This window comes from Neolamprologus multifasciatus, chromosome 7 (assembly GCF_963576455.1).
Source record: "Neolamprologus multifasciatus chromosome 7, fNeoMul1.2, whole genome shotgun sequence".
NCBI lineage: Eukaryota > Metazoa > Chordata > Actinopteri > Cichliformes > Cichlidae > Neolamprologus > Neolamprologus multifasciatus.
The window spans coordinates 54,355,885-54,376,574 of record NC_140445.1 but is presented as its reverse complement, the minus strand read 5'-3'; the positions used below and the strand labels follow the sequence as shown (position 1 = coordinate 54,376,574).

At 40.7% G+C, this 20,690-nt stretch overlaps 1 protein-coding gene across 1 annotated transcript; it reads right to left on the bottom strand.

Moving 5' to 3' along the window:
- Positions 1-9,028: 9,028 nt before the first annotated feature.
- LOC146515486 (inter-alpha-trypsin inhibitor-like) lies at positions 9,029-13,204 on the bottom strand. The gene is made up of 6 exons (XM_085168065.1): positions 12,263-13,204; positions 11,102-11,293; positions 10,480-10,656; positions 10,305-10,349; positions 10,078-10,156; positions 9,029-9,975 (listed from the first exon to the last, which is right to left on the bottom strand). The coding sequence occupies exons 1-6, from the start codon at positions 12,357-12,359 to the stop codon at positions 9,891-9,893; spliced, it is 675 nt and encodes a 224-aa protein (XP_085024191.1). The 5' UTR covers positions 12,360-13,204; the 3' UTR covers positions 9,029-9,890.
- Between the last annotated feature and the right edge of the window lie 7,486 nt (positions 13,205-20,690).

The window sequence follows — 20,690 nt, the reverse complement described above, 5'->3', positions numbered from 1 at the left end:
TTCCGTTTTCGTCCCCCCCTTTAACTGCTGCTTAAAGCTGGCCAAAGCCACGTTGTAAATCGACCTTACTCTGGGACAGCAGCTCTTTCGGTCATGTTTACTGATATTTTGATGCTCCAGTTTTTAACAAAACAGCAGCTATTTTCATTTTGAAATTGCAGGTAAACGAATAAGTAGCTTATAACACTAGTGAAGGTTATGTTCTTAGTAGTTACACAAATATTAACAACCATTTTTGCCACGTCCTCTATAACGTTTTGTTTTGTTATGTTTTTCGTCGCAGGTCATTAGTAAGTTTCCCTTGTTTAAACCTCGGTCGCCAACACGCATGCGAGCTTATGATGACGTCTGTTTTCGTGTTTCGGCATCGTGTGCTGTCCTGTAGGTGACAAAGGGACTTTAACATTTAAAAACTTTAACAGTGTCACCACGTATCTCTACAATTAATCGCTGGGATTATAGTTGTAGTAAATCCGAGGATAGAGATTGTTTGCCAAATTATTAGGGAAATGTAATAATTTGTTTCTTGGGCATCACGACCACTTTACATCAATTTTGTAAAACGCAACGATACAAGATTATCAATATTTAAGTTTTTTTTTTATGTGGATATCATTCTGGTCAACTGGGATGTTGATGAAAAATTACTATTATTCAATCATACCTAAAAATGTACTTAATGATTTTGTTACCATTTAATAACCGAGTAAACGTGGACAGATGCTACTTCTAGCTGTTAAGCTTCATGGTCTGTTAAAATTAAATATCACTGATTAAGTAACCTATGAAAAAAGTGAACTTTTACCATTAACAATTAACAGATGAACCTATTACACAGTGTTTTTAAATGTAGAAAGTAGTCAATAACTAGGGACTTTATCCGCTGACCACATTAGCTGAAACTGCAACATGTGCCTTTTGAATATTGGAGAATAGTTTCTAATATAATCTACACATAGCTAAAATACTTTTTCTTTAAGGCCTGTTAATTCACTAACACACATTTAAACAATTTTGCACTTAATTTTGGTCCTTCTGAAAGAGGAGGATTAAACTGATTCAAACTACGTTTTTTCTATATCATCAGCAGAGATGTACTACAAGAGTTTTATGCACATAGACATACTCCTATGAGCCAGGGTCAGCCACATGGCCAGCATAACTTGAGGTTCCTTGATAAAGGTTTGTGAGCCACCATCTGCTTATAATTTCTAAATAAGTCCTCAGATCACACCTCCAACGCTGAAACAGCACTTACTTTAGCACTTCTATTAAGCACAACCTTATTTAGGACTATGTTCCACATGAATACATTATAAAGTGAAATAACAAAGAAAAACTAGATCTTGACACTGGTCCCCTTTGCAGAAGGTGTCAAGTAATAAGCAGTAATGCAGGGTTCATCTTTCTTCACCTGTAAAGGTCCCAACGCATTCACCCCATTATTAAAAGTTATTATGCACTCACTTCTACATTATTAGTTACACATTTCTAGTACCAGGTTGGACCCCGTTTTGGCTTCAGTGCTTCCTTAATCCCTTTTGGGCATAGATTGAACATTCATCACAGATTCTGGTCCATGGACAGATCCATGCTTTGGGGTTGTCTACCCCAAATTTTAACTCTGCCCTCCAAATTTTACAGCAGAAGTTTCATCAAACAAAGCAACATTTTTCCAACTTTCGGTTGTCCCAGTTTTTAATGAACCCGTTCCAGTCTCTCTTTCCCACCTTTAGCTGTCAGCAGTGGCACTTGATGTCATCTGCAGCCGTAGTACATCTGCTTCATGTTCGACATGTTGTACATTCAGAGATATCTCAGTTGTAACGACTAAGATCTGAGTCGCTGCTGCTTTCCTATCCGCTCGAAGCAGCCTGACCATTTTCCTCTGACCTCTGACATCAGCAAGGCATTTTCACTCTGAGAACTGCCACTGTATAAATTTTCTTTTTCAGGCCATTCCCTGTAAACCCTAGAGATGGTCTGTGGGAAAATTCCAGTAGATCAGTAGTTTCTGAAATACTCAGAGCAGCCTGTCTTGCACCAACAACCATGCCACATTCAAAGTAGCTTAAATCACATTGTTTCCCCTTCTGACACTCGGTTTGAACTTCAGCAGGACATGAAGGACCATGCATGTGATTCTCTTATTATAGGTTTTCTTTAAGAAGCAGATTTCATTTATTTATTTATAAAGCACATTTAATGACAACACAGAGTTGACCAAAGTGCTGTAAAAAGTAATAATTAAGCAGTGACATTAACATCAACAACAGGTAAGAAAATTAAAAGAAAATTAGGATAAAAAGAATTGGTAACTCTCATGTAGTATCGAAAGCCAAAGTGAAAAAATATGTTTTAAGATGGGATTTTTAAAAAGTGACAGTTGGGGCCTTTCTAATGTGGAGAGGTAGATTGTTCCACATTTTCGGCACCACAACCACAAGCGCCCGATCCCCTCTATGAACCATCCTAGACTTGTGTAAGGTAAGATGTAAATGATCACTTGATTGAAGGGCTCTAGAGGGCGTACAAAGCTCTAAAAGGTCAGACAAATAGTTTGGTGCGTGGCCATTTAGTGCTTTATAAGTCAAAAGTAAGATTTTACATTTAATTCTAAAAGTCACTGAAAGCCAATGAAGGGAAGCGATCACCGGAGTAATATGTTGGTGTCTCTTCACACGAGTCAAAAGGCAGGCGGTCAGATGAATACTAATTTTCACCCTTATTCTCACCCTAATAAAGTAGTGGTCTCGCATGTTGTTTACTGATTTTTTTAAAAAATGAGCTCTTGCTCCCCACATAGCTTTCTGAAAGTGTGCTGTATTTTTTCTACCATAGTCATGGAAATGAAGCAAAATAATGTTGATTATCTACCCTAACCCCTGATTCTGTGAGTATAGTGTAGCTCTCTCCTAGATGGTAAGAAAACACCAAAGTCCATCTGTACACATTACAGCCAGCATCAGGCCCAGAGCAGATACTGTATGAGTGTACTTGCATAATTCCCACATGGAAGTCAGGAAATACCAATGAATGAAAAATATTTAAGATTGCACTGCAACACAAATATTAATATGAAAACACAATAACTCACACGCAACTCACATGCAACTCTTGCATATTGGAAACTGACATTAATATTATATATATATGTGTGTATATATATATATATATATATATATATATATATATATATATATATTAGGGGTGCAACGATACACAAAATTCACGGTTCGGTTCAGTTCGATACTTTGGTGTCACGGTTCGATATTTTTTCGATACAAAAAAAAAAGTTCATGCCTTTTTAATTTGTCATTTATTAAATTTTCACGGCACATTCTGCACCATATCTCTGTGCGTTCATCATTAGTTTGAAGCCAGCTCACCTCCTGCAACCACTTTTCCGAGAATACGCGCTTCTTTTGTGGTTCGGACTCCTTCTGACATTTCTTTGGAGGCGGAGGTACATCACAGTAATTGCTTAAAGGAGCTTCTTCGACATCTTTAAGAGTTCTAAACAAATGTCTGTCCTCCTCCAGAAAATCTTATGTATGCAAACACGCGGTGCAACTTCTTATCTTGTGCACGTTTTTTATTTTGACAGCGAATGCGCACCTGCGGACCACTTATGTGCAGCCCTGGTTATTTAGCTCGTCATATTGCAGCCACAGAAATTCTTTTGTCCATGAAACCATAAAGCTGCACTTTCTTTTTGCCTTATAGTCTGATTTGTCATAACGTTTCCGTTTTGTGGTAAGCTTTTCTTTGGCTGTCACTTCTTCACCCTGACCTGTCTTATTTGGCTCAGCAGAACTAAAATATATATCCTGCTGCTTTTACACACGCACTCACATAACGCTCAGCGATTCTCTGCGCGATCAACCTCTCACATGTTTAAGCTTGCTGCGGGAGATTTCACTTGTCATGTTTGCATAGTAAGCTAATGATTGATAAGACGATGTCAGAGGAATTGGTGCGCAAATTATCATCACTCACCAATCAGTACTGTCGCTCTCTATACACAGTTCACGCGATTGCAAAGTGAAAGCAAAAAACAAGCGCAAATTCAAACGCGATTTCAATATGTCACATATTGACAGTGGCTCACCGATGCCAATGACATAATTACCTAGCTACATTTCTGAAAGAATGCAAAAGCATTGACATAGATTTTTCCTTCCTACGATAGGCCGACGGGCAGGGCAGAGAGATTTTGGTAGCCCGACTGGAAAAATCGCTAGCGATTTTGCGAGCCCTGTATCTGATTGAGGAATCACTCATCTTTGGAAAAGAGAGTTTATTACAGAGAAATGGCTCTTTCCAAAGTAAAAGCTATACTATACGCTTCTTCTGGGCTATATTCTCAGCAGCATATTAAACATATCAGGTCCCCATAAGGAGAATCATGTGCTAACGGCTGTCTAAATGACTTGAGTAAAGTTTGTAGCATGCCTGCTTGTTGTTTTTCTCTGCTTCCACTTGTCTTTGCACTAGGATGATGTCAGCATAAATGTGCAGTTATATTCGTTGTGTTCCCACTAGTGCTGTCAGCGTGAATCTCATTGAAATGAGTTAACGCCACAACACGGCAAATCTCCGTTAACGAGCTACCGCGGATCGCCCCGTGCGTGGGGCTGGACGGCCAACACGTTAACGAGCTAACTGCGCTAACACACTAGTTCCCACTCATGTAATTGAGCATTGCTGGCACATCCAACATACTGTTTTACTTTAGTCCATGACACGCTTACCTTCAGGGTCATACTTCACATGAAAACCAAAATAGTTCCAAACGCCAGATCTGAATGAGAGTGGGGGAGGTTCAATTTGCCATGTTGCAAGGAGAGCTTAACTTCTGTCTGCTAGCTTGCGCTGTGCTCAGTGAATCTGCGTTCGACTACTCCGCCTAGGCTGCACTTTCGAGCGCAGATCCACTGAGCGCTCAACACAGACAGCACCGTCAGAAGGAAAGTTGATAAAATAAATTAAAAATTTTGTATTGTTCGATACATATGCGTACCGAACCGAAAGCACTGTATCGAACGGTTCAATATCGATACGAGTATCGTTGCACCCCTAATATACATATATATATATATATATATATATATATATATATATATATATATATATATATAAAATTCTGGTAGTTCAATCCCCTCAGTTCTGACTACTCTTTTTGTTACCATCCGACTACACTTCTCCAGTCCGAACGACATTCCAATATCATTGCTGTATAGCCTGGTAGTGTGGATCAGTGAATCGATGTCTCGTTCACTCTTGGCATACAGCTTGATGTCATCCATGTACAGGAGGTGGCTGACAACTGCTCCGTTCCGTAGCCGGTATCCGTAGCCGGTATCCGTAGCCAGTCTTGTTAATGATCTCACTGAGGGGGTTCAGGCCTATGCAGAACAGCAGTGGGGACAGAGCATCTCCTTGGTAGATCCCGCACTTGATGTTGACTTGTGCTATGGGCTTGGAGTTGGCCTCTAGTGTTGTATGCCACATCCCCATTGAGTTCCTGATGAAGGCTCTTAGGGTCCCGTTGATCTTGTACAATTCTAGGCATTCCAGTATCCAGCTGTGGGGCATTGAGTCATAGGCCTTCTTGTAATCAATCCAGGCAGTGCACAGGTTGGTCAGTCTGGTCTTGCAGTCTCGGCTGACTGTTCTGTCTATCAGTAGCTGGTGTTTTGTGCCTCTGGTATTCTTGCCAATTCCTTTCTGTGTCCTGCTCATGTATTGACCCATGTGCCTGTTCATCTTAGCCGCTATGATGCCTGACAGGAGCTTCCATGTAGTACTGAGGCATGTTATTGGTCGGTAGTTGGAGGGGACCGGTCCCTTCTTGGGGTCCTTGGGGATCAGGACCGTCCGACCTTCGGTTAGCCATTCCGGGTGTCCCTCGTTAACTAGCAGCTGGTTCATTTGTGCTGCCAGACGCTCGTGGAGTGCAGTCAGCTTCTTTAGTCAGTAGGCGTGAACCATGTCGAGCCCTGGTGCTGTCCAACTCTTCATACTGGAGACCCTTTCTTGGATATCTGCCACTGTGATGGTTACTGGACCCTGTTCAGGGAGGTCGCTATGGTCTGCCCTCAGATCCACTAGCCACTGAGCATTGCCGTTATGGGTTGCGTCCTTCTCCCATATGCTCTTCCAGTATTGCTCCGTCTCCAGCCTTGGTGGTGCTGTTCTCTTATTATTGTTCCCTTGCCACTGAGAGTACACCTTTGCTGGTTCTGTGGAGAACAGCTGGTTTATTCTCCTGCCTTCTATCTCTCTGGTGTACCTCCTCAAGCGGCTGGCCAAGGCTGTGAGTCTTTGCTTGGCAGTTTCCAAGGCCTCAGGTATGGACAGCTTGCTGTATTTCTTATGCACCTTCTTTGTCGCACCTTTCTGCAACTCCGTTAGTTGGCTAACCTCCCTCCGTGCTACTTTGGTCTTGCCCTCTGGCCTCCTTCTCCATGGAGAACCAGAAGGCAACATTGCAGACATAGAGGACAGTTACAAGTACCTGGGGATCCCGCAGGCGAATGGGAACCATGAAGAGGCCGCTAGAAAAGCTGCAACCACCAAGTACCTGCAGAGGGTCAGGCAAGTCCTGAGGAGTCAGCTGAACAGTAAGAACAAGATCCGGGCCATCAACACGTACGCCCTGCCCGTGATCAGGTACCCTGCTGGGGTAATAGGCTGGCCAAAGGAGGAGATAGAAGCCACTGACATAAAGACAAGAAAGCTCCTTACCATGCATGGAGGGTTTCACCCCAAGTCCAGCACCCTGAGGCTGTACGCTAAGCGGAAGGAAGGGGGCCGGGGACTGGTGAGTGTCAGCACCACAGTCCAGGATGAGACAACGAACATCCAAGAATACATTGGGAAGATGGCCCCAACTGACCGAGTGCTCAGTGAATACCTCAGGCAGCAGAAACCCAAGAAAGAGGAGGGAGACGAGGAACCATCATGGAAGGACAGGCCCCAGCATGGTATGTACCACCGGCAGATAGAGGAGGTGGCTGATATCCAGAAATCCTACCAGTGGCTGGTGTTACGGATTCAAATATTGGGGATGGATACAGGAGGAAAACCAAAAATAACCACACTAGTCCGGCCGGGTCAAGTCAAACGATGATTTATTGAATACACGCGTGGGAGATGGACACCACACAGCAGACAGCATCAAATCTCGCCTCAGACACCACACAACAATTGTTTTATGAAAATCAGGGTATTAGAACGCCCCCTCATGCGTATAGGTGGTACAATACAGTCAATATTGACAACTTTTGACACAGCAAAGGAACATTCTCTTCTTCTCGAGGACAGACACTGGCTCCCACTTATCTCCTTAGAGCCAACGGTCCTTTATGGAGACACAACACTACAGCTGCAAGGTTTTGCAAATTATCAAGTTGACCTGTATATAATACTCTGAGTCAGCCATGCAATATTAAATGAATGTTGGTTTAATTAACTACCACTACTTAAAAATTGAATGAAAAGATATAACTAAATAAAAAATCACAAAGAATCACATAATATCAGTGTTATGTAAGCGCGTGCAACCTCCTGGGCCCAAAGTCATCCCACACCATGGATCAGCCAGTCATAACGCTGACTGAAGTTTTTGACCTTTATTAACTCGGGCACAACTCTATAATGAGCAACAAACTGCAATGTGTATGAGGTGATCATGTTTACACCTGCAATGAGAGATAATATGATTATTCTGACACCTGTAAGTAGAAGATTAACACCAGGTTATAGCAATCACTGTAATACAAATGTTAATGTAATGTCAATAGCTTCAATCAATGTTTAATGCAATGCTTGTTAAATGATTCTGATATAATAATGATGCTAATGCTAAAATAAAAGTAAAACACCCCCTTTTCACCCGACACTGGACAAAGCTGGACTGAAAGACAGCACAGAGGCACTAATCATGGCAGCACAAGAACAAGCTCTGAGTACAAGATCCATAGAGGCTGAGGTCTATCACACCAGGCAAGACCCCAGGTGCAGGCTGTGTAAAGATGCCCCAGAGACAATCCAGCACATAACAGCAGGGTGCAAGATGCTAGCAGGCAAGGCATACATGGAACGCCATAACCAAGTGGCCGGCATAGTGTACAGGAACATCTGTGCCGAGTATAACCTGGAAGTCCCGAGGTCAAAATGGGAGATGCCCCCAAGGGTGGTGGAGAATGACCGAGCTAAGATCCTGTGGGACTTCCAGATACAGACGGACAAAATGGTGGTGGCTAACCAACCGGACATAGTGGTGGTAGACAAGCAGAAGAAGACGGCCGTAGTGATCGATATAGCGGTTCCGAATGACAGCAACATCAGGAAGAAGGAACACGAGAAGCTGGAGAAATACCAAGGGCTCAGAGAAGAGCTCGAGAGGATGTGGAGGGTGAAGGTAACGAAGGTCCCCGTGGTAATCGGAACACTAGGTGCGGTGACTCCCAAGCTAGGCGAGTGGCTCTAGCATATCCCGGGAATAACATCGGAGTTCTCTGTCCAGAAGAGCGCAGTCCTGGGAACAGCTAAGATACTGCGCAGGACCCTCAAGCTCCCAGGCCTCTGGTAGAGGACCCGAGCTTGAAGGATAAACTGCCCGCAGGGGCGTGCTGGGTGTTTTATTTTATATATATATATATATATATATATATATATATATATATATATATATATATATATATATATATATGTATATACATATATATATATATATACATATATATATATATATATATATATATATATATATATATATATATAGCGAAATATGTGATTACCTCTCTGCAGATTACAAATAGTTCTATCCTGTTTGCCCAAAGCTAATTGTAAAATTAGCCATATGGAGGTGCAGATGACGAGATTGGACAAGGACCCATGTTTTTTTATTTTTAAAGAAAAGTCACTTTCTGCAGCATGGACATTCTAGCCAATAATGTAGCTGCATATATCCCAGCTGTATTTCTGGAATTAACAATGAAAAAAAAAACAAACATCCAAATAAAAGAAACAGCATCTTTTATTGAACCAATCAGACAATGTTACAGTTGAATTTGATCACTTTTCAACTTTGCTCCAACTCAAACAGTACAAAAGCACCTTAAAAAGAACACCCTGTAATGTAAAACAACGCTCAGGATATTTCCAATTACCAGCACATTTATTAAAATCAAACATTGCATGTTCTGTGAATACTTTTTATACCCTGAATACAATACAAAATAAAGCAATACCAAATGAAGAATATGAAGATGTGAGAAGATAGGAAGGAATGTGTTTTTTATATTTAGATCATTACTGCCTGTGCAAGAGTTACAAATGCTGAGTAAGAAAACATAATCACAGAGAGTGCATAAGACATCACTGTACAAAAAACAGTTCTAAATATACGTGCTGGGCTTCGAATTGGCACGTGCATTCAGACTTCAGACGTTTTTTCATCAAATCCCCAGGTGTCGATGCAGTTTTGGAAACAGTGAAATATTATGAGCTCAAACTACTAACAGCCTTTCAAGCAACAAACGAACGTGAACTTGTTTCCTGTCTCCTGCCTATGTTTGAATGCTTGTGTAAAACACTGCCTGGGTTCTAATGACCCCAAATTATTGATGCAAGTCTTTTAGGTTGTTTTTTTTTTTTTTTTGATTATTTAACTATTGCTACTATTACAACAATCTATTTTCTATTCATTTAACAATGACTAATTCTATTGATTAAAGCTTTAAAAATAATTAAGAGATAGAAATGAAATAAAACACAATATTTCAATAATGTAATGACTATTATAAGGAAATCAAAACTAGTGGACGGATTATTGCCCAAAACCAAGCTGGTAAAATCTAAATGTTGCTCTTTGAAGTTTTCTATGACATTTCAATGTCTCTCTCTGCCTGAAGAGGCACATCAGCCTGGGGCTCTTTACTTTTCCCAGCACCCTTCTTCTTTTTCCTAGAGGAAGTAAAACGAGTATTAAAGTAATTATAGAAAAATTGCCATTACCAGTGGGGAATGATCTTTCTTTTCGTTTAAGGCAAACAAAATTGTTCTTACTTTGACTTAAGCGTTAGGAAAACCACCGTTCCGATGATAGCAACAACGATGAGTCCAAGCAAAACTCCACAGATGATCGCTATTAAAGAGGGTGGCAGTTTAACAATAAGGTTTGTGTAAATGGATACGGTGCTAAATAAAAAGCTAGTGAGAAGTTGACTCATAATAGTTAAAACAATCTGTTTTTCTCACATTATGTCCTTTACGGTTAAAGTGTGTCTACTGACCGATTGGAGTGTCTGGCTCATCCTCCTCTGCCTCATCACCATCATCTTCAAACAAAAAACACATTATCGTACTGCATGTTTTTTTAATTAACACAGACTCATTAGTTAATATTCAATAACATATTGATATATTAACATGTAACAGTGACAGTAAAAGAGAGATGTGTTTGCTTACTATGGATGCCAGCACAGGTGGAGTTGCAGCTGATAAAGTCAAAAAATCTGTTTCCATTTCCAAGGCATCCAGTCCAAAGGAATCTTTTGCATTTGTCATAAAAAGAGTCATAGTAGTATCTCAGATATTTTCCATTGCATGTACCTTCAATCTTTTTAAAATGGCAAGCTTTCCTAGCTGTGGGGAGAAAACATCATCGTCACTGATCACTGAGAGTATCCATAACAATGGCTGCTAATAAATTGATTGATTAATTATAACTGTAAGGCAAATCACCCAAGTGATTTACTTATTTTTAGGAAGATGTGCTCTTTCACCACTTGGTGGCGCATTGCAAATACTCAATAGCCCCTGTCCTTCCTACAGCTGCTGGACTTAAAGAAATTGCATGTGGACAAAACTGTGACAATATGCGACACAATGATCATTTTTCTTTTTTCTTCTGTCAGTTTCTCTCTCTGTCAGTTACATTGAAGGAGTTGTCTGGCCTAGGCCAGGGCTAGTTTATGTTCCCAAGTTCTTCAGAAAGTCAGGAAGAAAGATGTTTTGTGTGTGTTTGGATTGGATTTTGCATATTAACTAGTAAGTGGTTAGAAAACGATTTATTCAAAATGATTCTTACCATCCATAGGGTAGACATTTTCTGCAGTGAGTGAACAGTTTCTCAAGCACTCTCTTTCATTTTGGAAACGGTTAGCATTTCCTCCTTCACCGTTGTACAGGAAAGGACTGCACTGATCTTTGCTGACATCATAATACACAGCAAAGTTGAAGCTTGTTCCCTGACCCGCATCAGCAGGCAGTCGACAGAATTCTGTTGGATGAGAAAGAACATAATGTAAGAAACATTTTATATGCAAAAAAAAATTGAGTGGATCTTTTGGTTTTTTAAATAATACACATAATATAGTATAATCTAAAATATAATGCTCAAACAGAAATGTAGCTAATGTTTAACTAACCTCATCAGCAGAGACCAACTCCCTGTTTTTATGATGGCAATAAAAAGTATCATTTATGGCACATTTTCAGCTCTCCCGCCCTTCATAGGTTTCACAGTAAGGAAATGGTTTCAAACTTTTTATAAACAGTTAAACTTTAATTCAATTAAATATCCAATAATTTAACCTGTTATTACCTTCTGGGTGCTGAAAAGCTGCACCCTTTCCTATTCTATTACTCTGTGGTGCAGTGAAGTTGTGAGTTAATGTCGTTTTAGCTCAGCATGTCCATAACGGTCAGGCTCAGACAAACATGATCTCAGTGCTTTGTGCAGTCGTGAAGAATATGTAAATAACATTTACAGTATGGTAAACAGCCAGAGTGAAAACAGTCATTGATGGCGTCAGTTGGAAGTCGCTACATGACTTATGTCTCGTTAGACTTGCAAAATAAATATAAACATTTTTTTTTTCCTATTGAACTGATTAAAATAGGTATAAGCAACACTCTATGTGATTCCACACACTGCACCACACACAGGCTGTGGTGCAGTTCATCCGCTCATCTCAGAAAAACTGATAACAGAATCGCCATGTTGGTCTGAAAGGACTGAAGGTGAAGCTTATCTATTTGATTCAGTTTTAGTCACCAATCATGGAGATATTAAAAAACTAAACAAAAAAACAGCAACACAAGTCTCCAGTCTTTGTGATTTTTCACTAAAGATGAGCTCAGTGAGCTGAAAGCCTGGTTGATAATGAAAAGTAAACCTCACGTATAAAAAAGCGCTCAGCTATTCTTTTTGTTTAGCAAGTTAAAGAAGAAAAAAAGTTTTATATACCTGGAATGTTGGAATAGCCGATTTGGAAGGCTGAGAACACAATCCCCAACACCAGAAGGCCCGTCATCTTGCTGCTAGCCTTTGTGCTGTCTTTCATGAAGTGAGAGAAGGTTATAAACTACAGTGGGAGTGGGTGGTCATAACTGACCTTTGGACCAGAGTTTCTCTAATGGGGACACCTTTAATCGAAACAAAGGGTAGTGCTAGTGCTTTATTACCTTTACTGTATAGAAGAAGTTAAAATCAGTTATTGCCACTCCTATTTTGTGTTATTGTGATCGCGTATGTCAGGAGAAAATTATATATAGTGTGATCAGCTTCATGAAATGTGTTCTTTTATTGATCACTAAGCAAATGTCTACGTGACTTTTGACATGAACTGTTGTGTGATAAACAACTAACATCTTCCTCTTTCTGTAAGAACATGCAGACTTAGAAAAGGGGAACCTCAGCTCTGAGTTCTTAGCCTCTTAAGCCCCAAGGGGGGTTCTGAGTTTCCTGCTCGAAAATGTAATGCCCAACTTTAATTGATTATTTCTCTGCAATTACAAACTCTGTCCTTACAATCTTGGTATCAAAATAAAGCTAACACTTGGGAAATTTCATCAGAGGTGTAAATATTGAAGCAGATATTACTGTGTCAAAGTTACTGAGACTGGAACACAGAAAAAGTAAGTAGATTTTATCCTCGCCTAATTATTTTTTTTAATTTTTAGCATATAACCCTTTGAAAAATATGCCTCAGATCACATTTGGTTCCAGAAATTCAGTAACCAACATATAAACATCATCTATGCAAAGATTTATGTTTCTAAAGTGAAACAGTGAAAAATTACAGCCCTGTAAATACATGAATATCCAGACGTTGTACAAAAATGTCCAATTTTGGCACACAATTGGACACCATGCCAGTTGATTTTTTTAGGTATTAAAGAGCAGAAATTGATAAAAAAAAATTTAACAAGCCTAAAAATGCTTTTTTAAAAATATATTTTTGAAGAATTAACCACACATTTACATGGCAATGGCCCTTTTCTGCCGTGCGCATAGAGCGTTTGATTGGCCTCTGGCCCTTTAAACTCCGAGGGGCTGTAACTTTGGTTTCTTTTGGTCAATTTGCGTGATTGACACCTCTTTTTAATCGTTTGAGCCAATAGATTCACAGTAATGATGCCACGTTCACGTCACTGCAACCAATCAGACGTTGTGATGCCAAAACCCACGTGGGCCCAAATTTACTGCATGTGGCGTCTTTTCAGTCACGTGTCTGTAGGTGGGTCTAAAATGGAGATTGTTGACGGAAAACTGCTCTGACGCGGCTAGGTAGGCATGGTAACTACTGTTAATCACATGGCTACCGGCTACCGGCGAAAGTAACGGAGGAAATCCAGACGGTAAGCCAATTTGTGTCTTAGGCCGTTGTGTGTTTTTGTGGTCTTCTTTTGCGGCTCATTCAGTAAATTTTGGTCTGATCATGGTGAAACTTGGTGTGTGGAGTCAGTGATAGCCCTGGAAGCTAACCAGCCGGTTACATGAAGTGTGAAGAATTTCTGGTTCGGTTTTGTTTGTTTAGCGACTTCTGCACATTTACGTAACTGCTCGTTTAATTACGGCTTGTTTTCGGTGTGTTTGGTGGTTGTAGAAATGGTTTATATGACATTTTAGCTGAGATTCTGTGGTGTCTGTGGATACCACACATGTCTGGACTTATATTTCTCAACCCGCATTATAACTGATTAAATGTGATCTCCTCCTTTTTGCCCCCGGTACCGGGGGCGTGGGGCTTAAGTTAGAATAACTCTGTTATCTTTGTACACACACACACACAGACACAAGCTTGTATAAATAAAGAACGCAGACGGTGATACAGCGCGAGTCCGTGAGTGCCTCCTGCAAGGAAGAGCGCTCTGTGACCGTCCTCTCGAGAAAAGACAACTGCAGTAGTATCGCATTGCTGTAACTTCATGGATTTGGATATGAAGATATGGTTAAGATGACCTTCTGAATTTCAAACTGAGCATCCAAAAGTATAAGAAAGGCTAAAAGCTTCAAGAAACCAGTTTTTATATATATTGTTACAACCTGACTCAAAGGCAACATAAATATGGAGACCAACACCAGAGTTTCATAAATAAGAGGTTTTATTTTAAATTACATAATAAATAAATGAGCTAAAATAGTTGCCTGAGCTCTCCAAAGTCAGCCAGAGTCAGTTTATCCAAACCTCACTATGTGCGGTCTATTAGCAATTCATCCCAAGCAACACCGGAAGACTCCTGCACTGCCACTGCAAAGAGATTAGAGATTGCAGAGGGGTGAAAGCATATCTATAAAAACTGGTTTCTTGAACAACATTTTTTTTATTTCAGACTTTGGTTTAAAAAGAAAAATATATTTGTCAGTATAACTTGAAACAGCAAACTATAGAGATAGATGGGTCCCTTTTAATCACAAAGTAAAAATGCTGTTTGTGGGGGTAAATAGGTCCCATTGTGTTAAAGAAGAGGTATAGAGCAGCTGTCCCCAACCCATGGGCCATGGACTGCTACCTGTCTGTGAGTTGTTTGGTACTGGACCGCGAGAGTCGAGGCTCAGGTGTGAAATTTATGGTTTTCAGGGTTTTATCGGTTTTTATTGTTAATTTTCTAAATCATTTTTATCATTAACTTGGTTTCCCTGGGTATTTTCCCATGTGTTATTAATAAATCTTCTTTTTTTTTGGTACTTGTACTGGTTTTATTTTGTTGTAATTATCTGCGACACCTTAAAGTGGTTTAGAGTAGTCACTGTTTCCATATATTATTGTCCATATTTTGTCTTCATTAAGTCATGTTACATATTCAAATGCATAAAAGTGTATGGAACAGTGTTTCTTCTGTGGAGGAGGAGGAGACCCAATTTGCACAGCTAACTCCAAAGAGTTTGTTGAAGCGCTCACTCACTAAATGAAGGATGAGTTAACTCACACGATGAACTGTCATCTTTCAAAAGCGTCGTTTCCTTTTTACTCAGGATCAATAATTGCCTGAGGGAAAAGGGAGATTGAAAAGAGGGATGCTATAGAAGAGTACATCTGTGAGTCTCTGGCAGCAGCCATCATCCATCCGTCCTCTTTCTCTGGTAGGTGCAGGATTTTTCTTTGTGGCAAAAAGGATAAGACTCTTCCACATGCATTGAGTACCATGGCTTGAATGAAATTGCAGTAAAGAATAAATACCCTCTTCTGCTTATTAATTCTGCCTTTGAACCATTTCAGGGGGCCACTATTTTCACCACACTCGGTCTCTGCATTTGGAGGGCGACAAATGGAAAACAGCTTTCAACGCTCCTTTAGGCCATTTTGAATACCTAGTAATCCCTTTTGGACTCACAAACTACCTGCCATTTTTCAAGCTCTAGTAAACGATATACTATGGAAATTTTGTAAATGTTTTCGTCTTTGTTTATTTGGATAATATTTACATTTTTTCCAAGTCTCCCCAAAAGTTGATTCTGTTCATCTGGACATAGCTTTTTCCGTGGGAGAAATGTTTCGTCACTCATCCAAGTGACTTCTTCAGTGAACATTGGAAAAAAGAACATTGGCATGCTCGAAGGAGTGACCTTCGTCCTTTAGATGCAGATGGACGGTGTTGGGGAATAACGGAATACATGTACCGCCGTTACGTATTCAAAATACAAAATACGAGTATAATAGATACAAAATATGTATTCCGTTACAGTTACCGTTTAAAAAGGTGGTATTCAGAATGTAAGAGCCAAAGTCAATGTTTATGTTTTGCCTTTTTGTTATGGTGGCACAGGTGTATAGCCTTACCTGTGTCTCAGGTGATGGCATGTGGGTGTGGTCACAGTCTATTTACCTGATCTCGGTGTTCGCAGCAGGTGTTGCGGGGTGAGTGGTTTGTGGGCAAACGTTTCTGTTGACCGTCATTTTTTGGCACACCAGCTAATCCATGCGCTATTTTATGCGTTACTTCTCTGGCTCTTGGCAAAGGCGGTCGCACTTTTTTCTCCTCTCCTCCTTCCCCTTATCTTCCCTGCTTAGCCTCTTGTGTCCTTGTCTTGTCTCATGTGTATTACTTTCCCTCGAACAGTCTCTCACTGTCGTTCTCTAAAACCTAAAAGAGAATTATGGATTTGATGTCCTGGAGGGACTTTCCCTGCTGGATAGACGATGGACGGGTGGCAGGAATGGAGGGTCGTGTGCCTGGCGGGACTGTCGATCAAAGACGCTGAAGATGTCTACCTATTCGGAACCATGATAACAGGGTTCTTGCTGATCGGAGCTGGCTTGGCCCTGACTTATCGGAGAAATAAGAGAGCGGAACCGGCTGTTCAAACCCCCCCAAGGCTGTCCGCTGGAATTGAAGCGATGGGACGAGGCGTGACCTCTCACAACGAACGCAGCATGGTTAACACCTTGGAGACGCTCACAGCTGCTGTGAAGGCTCAAAACAACACCATTGAGCGTATGGTGGGATACATCAGAGAAAGGCCTGCTCAAATTGAGACCCTTGAGCGAAAGTTGGATCACATCACAGAACGGGTCACTGCAGTTGTGGGATCTCAGAATCATAAGAATGACAACACCACGGAACAGAAGTTTGATACCATCATGGGGAGGCTCGCGGCTCTCCAACGGGAGATCGAGAGACCAGCGTCTGAGTGTTAAGGAACAGCTTTAAATTCTGAGCTGCTCGCATAACAGAAAAATCTACGAATTCAACATGCGGAAACCATGGCGCCAGCTGCGGGCCCAAGGCTGGTGCCGAACAACAACAACTCCCTGATAACGACTGTGTGATGAATATTCTTCCCATCCTAAGGCCACCTGGTTTGGCTAGCAGACTGTTTACTTAGCCTGATAGGGGGAAGGACACTGTCTTAGCTGAACTCTGGACACGCACACACATACACTTACACTGATAAGCACGCACTCATCCCCCTCCCTCTCCAAATGCCTTCGATGCTTGTTTCCTGTGGGGGAAGATGGCGGGTCTGTGTGCCGCGCTGGAATGGTAGCGCTGTGCAGGAGGACTGCTGTGTTTCCTTTGGATTACTCCTCACCCCCTACCCAACCCTGTGGCTTGTCACGTGCCCCAATGTTGTAATGTGGACATTTATGTGCTTTTTTGTGCAGAGGAGTTTTTTTTTTGTTTCCTGTTCTCATGCTGTCCTCCCATAGGTGCCCAGCATGAGTAGAGGTCTCTTTTTTTCCTCTTGTACTTTTTCCCATTGTTGTGTATTTTTTTCAGTGTTTTCTCTGTAACGCTGCCGATCTCCGACTGTATTCCCATGTGATGTCTTTGTTGTGTGTGTAAGTCGGGGGGGTCCTATTCCTCTGCGGGGCAACCTGCATATGGCCAATAAAGCATTCATTCATTCATTTGTAAATTGATTGAAAGCGCAAACGTTTGTTTTTGTTTTGTTCTTAAAATAAATGCGCAAAGTACAAGTACGACTCATTATGGATTATTGGAGGCGCGTCACAGGGACACAACCAACTCAGCCGGCCGCGGCTTTATTTATGGATGAAAGTCGCAACATTTAGTCAACAGAAAACTGTCTTTTATCGCACGCATCAGAACAATGAAGAGGATTTTTGGATATACGTTTTGGAGTCACAGAGCCTTCAGATGAGTGGACGCAGTTCTCAAATCAGTAATTGGAAATGGCACCGTCACACTGGCATGGTGGAACGCAGCGCAACAGACACTTCAGAAGCGGTAGGACACGCAGATTCACTCTGTGTATTATTGGATGTTTTGAACACAGTTTGTAAGTGTCACCGCTTGTCCATTGGGGACATTGGTTTGATCTGCATTGTGTGCGTGCGTGTGCTTGATTTGGCAAGCTGGAGGACGCTGCTTTGGTTTTGACAGCCTGTGACGCTGCTGCGCAGTGGTTTACACAGACGAAAAGTATTGGCTGTGATCTATCTTTGAAGCTGTGGAATATAATGTTGTTTTGATGCGTGTGAAAAAGTGATGATGAGTGAAATAAAAGAAGCCGAACATGAAATTGGAAGAAAAAAGATCTGCAAAACTGACGGCTAAAGCACTTGCTTTTAAAATGGAAACTTTGCAGAAAGAGCGAAAAGCTCATGTTAACAAGATTAAAGAGTTAACTCGTGATATTAAAGAATTGATGAAACATGATGACAATGCAAAAGCTGTGCAGCTTAACTTGGAAAAACTGAATGATTTGTATAAAAATGCCAAAGTAGTTTATGATGCATTCATTTTATTGATTCCTAAAGATGAACAAGACGCTCATATTGACTGGTTTGGACGCATAACAAAATGTAATGATGATTTTGTTGAAGATGTGAAACGATAGCTTCTTGAAGCTGGAAGACCTTTTATGGAAAAAGACAATGAAGCTGAGGCTAAAGCAGGTTAAAACAAATTCTGACATACAAGATGAAATACAGCCAGGTGACAGTGTTTCAAACGTAGGAAGCAAAAAGAGTAAAATCAGTTCTTCAAGCTCAAACTCCAGAGCCTCAAGTACAACATCAGCACGAATAATGGCTGAAGCTGAAGCAGCTGCACTGATGGTAAGGCAAAAACTGCTCAAGGATAAACACGCCTTGGAGGAACATAAAGCACAGTTAAAGAGACAGCGCGAGCAACTGGAGCTGGAAACAAATATAGCTGCCACGGTTGCAAAAATGAAAGTACTGGGAGGCTCAAAAGGATCCAGTATTAAAAGTAAACTATCAAAAATATCAGATGGTGTGGAGTCATATTTTGAAAAGGGACAAAAGGTAACTCAAGTGTTGAATACTCGCCCTGATGATCCTGTACACGAAAGGCAACATGTGCATATCTTTAGGGAGCATAATGTTGCAGACTCACAATCTCTCTTAACCACAGGCAGATTTCCAATACAACCTCAGACTCTTTCTGAAGATTCCTTGACATATCAGTCAAACATTAGAAATTCACGTGAAAATAAACATGTACCTTCTCAAATCTCTAGTCATGAAGAAGACTATAACATCTTATCTGTCATGAGTAAGCAAAACAAACTCACTGCTTTATTAATCCAACAACATAGTCTGTCTTCATTACCTAAAAAGGAGATCCCAGTTTTTGATGGAGATCCACTTCAGTACCAGATTTTTGTTAAATCAGAAAGCAGAAATAAAAACCCTGGAGATTGTCTTTATTATTTGGAACAACACACAAAGGGTCAACCAAGAGAACTTGTAAGGAGTTGTCTACACATGACTTCAGAAGCAGGATTCAGAAAGGCAAAGTCTTTATTACGGCAGCATTTTGGTAATGAACATAAACTTGCCACGGCTTACATGAGCAAAGCACTTGCTTGGTCTTCAATAAAAGCAGAGGACACGAAAGCTCTTCAAGCTTACACAATATTCCTAAGAGGCTGTTGCAATGCTATGGAAGATCTCAGTTATATGCAGGAGCTTGACATGCCTGCCAACATGTTAGCTATAACAAAGAAACTTCCCTACAGGCAGAGAGATAAGTGGAGAACTGCAGTCTGTGATTTCCATGAGAAGTGTAATCGACAAGCTACATTTAAGGATCTTGTGGATTTTTTAGAAAAACAAGTGAAGATTGCATCTGACCCAGTGTTTGGGGACATCAAGGATATCTGCATGACAAACTTAAGTCTCAAACTCACACAAGATTCAAAGAAAGTTCTTTTGCTACCTCTGTGATGGCATCTGATAAAGAAAATGACAAAGGAAAAAGAAAGAGCCACACAAATGAGGAGTTGCTTGTTTTGCAAAGGTGAACATACCTTAGAAAATTGTCAGGAGCTGGAAAGAAAAACGCAAAAAGACAAAATCACTTTTCTAAAAGAGAATGGAGTCTGTTTCGGATGTCTTTGTAAAGGACACATTAGTGGAGACTGCAAAAAGCGCCTCAGGTGCAAGACGTGTGGTTTAAAGCATCCTCAAATGTTACACATCTATCAAAAGACAATGAGTAAAGAACAAGAATCAAAGGAACAAACTCAGGATCGTGCCATAGTCTCTATTCAGACCAGTGCTCTTACTGGGGCCGGTAAAGATGAATTCAAACTTTCAATCGTGCCTGTGAAAGTTAAGGCCAAGAAAGGAAATGTAACATTGTACACCTATGCATTTCTTGACCCAGGCAGCACTGCATCATTTTGTACAGTAAAGCTGATGAATAAGCTGAAAATTCATGGAAGAAGATCCAACATTCTGCTGAGAACTATGGGACAAAATAAAGTTGTTGAAACGGATATTATTGCAGATTTAGAAGTCGCTGGACTAGACGGAAATTAGTTTTGTGATCTTCCCATTCTTTATACTCAGTTCACTATGCCTGTCCATAAAGGAAACATTCCTCACCAGAACGATATAATCCGGTGGCCATATTTGAAGTCTGTACATCTGCCAGAAATTGACTCTGAAATTGAT

Excerpts from the sequence above, each read along its gene's own strand:
- LOC146515486 (XM_085168065.1), bottom strand. The coding sequence starts at position 12,359 with ATGAAAGACAGCACAAAGGCTAGCAGCAAGATGACGGGCCTTCTGGTG. Across the intron at positions 10,657-11,101 it reads AAATGTCTACCCTATGGATG|CTAGGAAAGCTTGCCATTTT; the intron begins GTAAGAATCATT and ends TTCTCCCCACAG. Across the intron at positions 10,157-10,304 it reads TGAGCCAGACACTCCAATCG|CGATCATCTGTGGAGTTTTG; the intron begins GTCAGTAGACAC and ends CCTCTTTAATAG.